General features: G+C 30.0%; 1 protein-coding gene across 1 annotated transcript; it reads left to right on the top strand.

Moving 5' to 3' along the window:
* The first annotated feature begins 799 nt into the window (after positions 1 to 799).
* LOC105624227 (28S ribosomal protein S15, mitochondrial) lies at positions 800 to 2,414 on the top strand. Its single transcript, XM_012205585.1, has 4 exons — positions 800 to 1,008; positions 1,660 to 1,793; positions 1,876 to 2,071; positions 2,165 to 2,414. Exons 1-4 carry the CDS (start codon positions 800 to 802, stop codon positions 2,412 to 2,414), a joined length of 789 nt encoding a protein of 262 aa, XP_012060975.1.
* The last annotated feature ends 44 nt before the right edge of the window (positions 2,415 to 2,458 follow it).

The raw sequence follows: 2,458 nt of genomic DNA, 5'->3' as shown, positions 1-2,458 counted from the left end.
GTATATATATATATATATATATATATACATATATATTTATTGATTTAATTATATAGATATATATATATAAACGTAATCGCGTGTGCTACACTTTTTTCTCTATTTCTAAAAGATAAATAATAATATTAAGAATGACACAACATAATAAATAAAATGAAATTGGAAACATTCAATAGAGCTAACATTTTAAATTTCAATTCCACCGAGATAATCTACAGAACATTTATAGTGATACACGTAATTCCAAAATTATTCGAAACATTTAAAAAGTTACAAGAACACATGTCGTGTTCTTTAATGAGATTTATATAACACCTGCATTACAAACTCAATAGTAAACGTCTAAAATGTCTGGAAACGTATATGATCGTCTTTATAAAATTCGTAAGTATACCGTAGAGTTACGAAGAACGGGCGATCGTATAGCGGAACAGGCCATTTCTCGTGCTTCCTATAAAAGCAAAGTAAAGCGAAGAACAGGTCAAATCAGACAGCAGTAAACGGAGTAGACGACACGACAGACACCGAGATCCGAGACCCGAGAGTCCGAGACGCACGATTCAAAGCGAGAGTATCGATATTTTATAATATCGATATTTTAAAAATGTTGAGTTGAGACATCGATATTTCGAATCGATATTTCAGACTTTGATAGTTTGAAATATCGATGTGCTGAGTTTACATTTGTTCGTCGAAGAATCCAAATATTCAAGTCTTATTGTGTATACATATAATTATATACATATAATTAATAGAAGGGGAGGAAAATATGAATATAATAGTAATTAATTGTAAGCAAATGACGAGGATAGCCACTAGTTTGTTGACAAACGGTGGTAACCTTTCAAGAAAATACGCTACTACTGTAGCTGATTACAAAATTACTTGGGTACGACCAGAGAAAATGTCGTATTTGTCATCTGAAAAATCTGGTGATCAAGGATTAGAAATTGATGTTAAATCATCTGATTTTGCCAAAATATACAAGGGGTTACCCGAATTGAAAAAGTAAATAATAATGCAACTATAGATAATTATTCAGAATACTCACTCACTTAACTTAATAATAATATTCGTCGATACGTTTTCACTAAAAACGAAAGAATCTGGCAGAAAAATGGGGCGGTCGGCCTCGTGAATTGATTTTATTAGCGTTCAAATTTAAGACTGTAAAGGTTAAGATAGGACTGTCAGTTCGACTCAATATAGCGCTATGTAGGTATACATTCTGCATTAATCACACAAATTTTCTACTTTACAAACATAAATTCACTGTTTTGAAAACACAAATTCGCTAGTAATGCAAAAAATTGTGTGTTTATAGCAGTGAATTTGTGTAATTAAAGCAGAACATATACATAGTGCTGTATTGAGTCGGGTTGAGACAAGATATAATATTTTAATCTCTAAAGTCTCAAATTTACGCTTGATAACGCTAATAACTCGATTCAGAGGCTGACTGCCGCGTTTTTCTGCCAGATTTGTTTTTCATTTTGAGTGAAAATGTGTTCAGTTTGAGTGAAAATCGACAAAGTATATTTTTACTAAGATTTTAGGAAAAGAGTATTCTATTCTAAATAATTACCCTATAAACAAATAAAATTTTATTTTATAATTAAATTCTTAAACATGCTATTTATATGTAATATTTTTTGTCAGTGCCAGTGATATTGTTAAAAAGATATTTACGTTACAATTTCTACCTCGCAAAGAAACAATTAATATTAGAAGAGACAAAATCTTGGAATTGGTTCAAAGGCATAGATTAGATCAAAATTCACCAGAAGCTATAAGCAAGTATAGCTCTACTATAAACAAGATAGATTATACGATAGAATAATAGGTATCTAACATTATCATGCTTTTACTTTTCAGTTGCCATTATGACTAATGACATACATCAGTTGCAAGAATATTTAACGAAATATCCCAAGAACACGAAAATGAAAGTTAAATTGCTAGAAACAATTGCAAAACGAAGGAAAATGCTCAAATATTTACGGCAATGGGATTATAGACGTTTCGAATGGATCTTAGAGAAACTTAATCTTGTTTACAAACCATTACCCGAGTGAGTGCTTTATCAATATACATTTATTTTATATTTTGCTGCAATTTTATAAATCTGTTCTTACTTTTTACAAAACATTTAATGAATTTTTAGGTTACCTTATCAGGTTACCAGAAAGGATTCTTTAAGACGTTTAACGGAAAAGCATTATAACGAATTTGTGCAAGAAAAATTGGATATTTACAAAAAAGAATTGAAAAAGTTACAAAAGGATTTTTATATAGAAAAGGCAGAGAAGCTTGCATTTATCAGAGAGGAAGAAATAGCATGTGGATTACAACCGTCAGTAAGCGAGGAGGATATTGCATACACTAAGCAGAAAGCAAAAGAATGTCAAACATAATACATATATATATATATATATATATATATATATCTACTAATTTA

The sequence above is a fragment of the Atta cephalotes genome (genome assembly GCF_000143395.1).
Source record: "Atta cephalotes unplaced genomic scaffold scaffold00075, whole genome shotgun sequence".
Taxonomy (NCBI): domain Eukaryota; kingdom Metazoa; phylum Arthropoda; class Insecta; order Hymenoptera; family Formicidae; genus Atta; species Atta cephalotes.
Note: the sequence above shows the minus strand (reverse complement) of the source record. Positions and strands in the feature narration are given on the sequence as shown.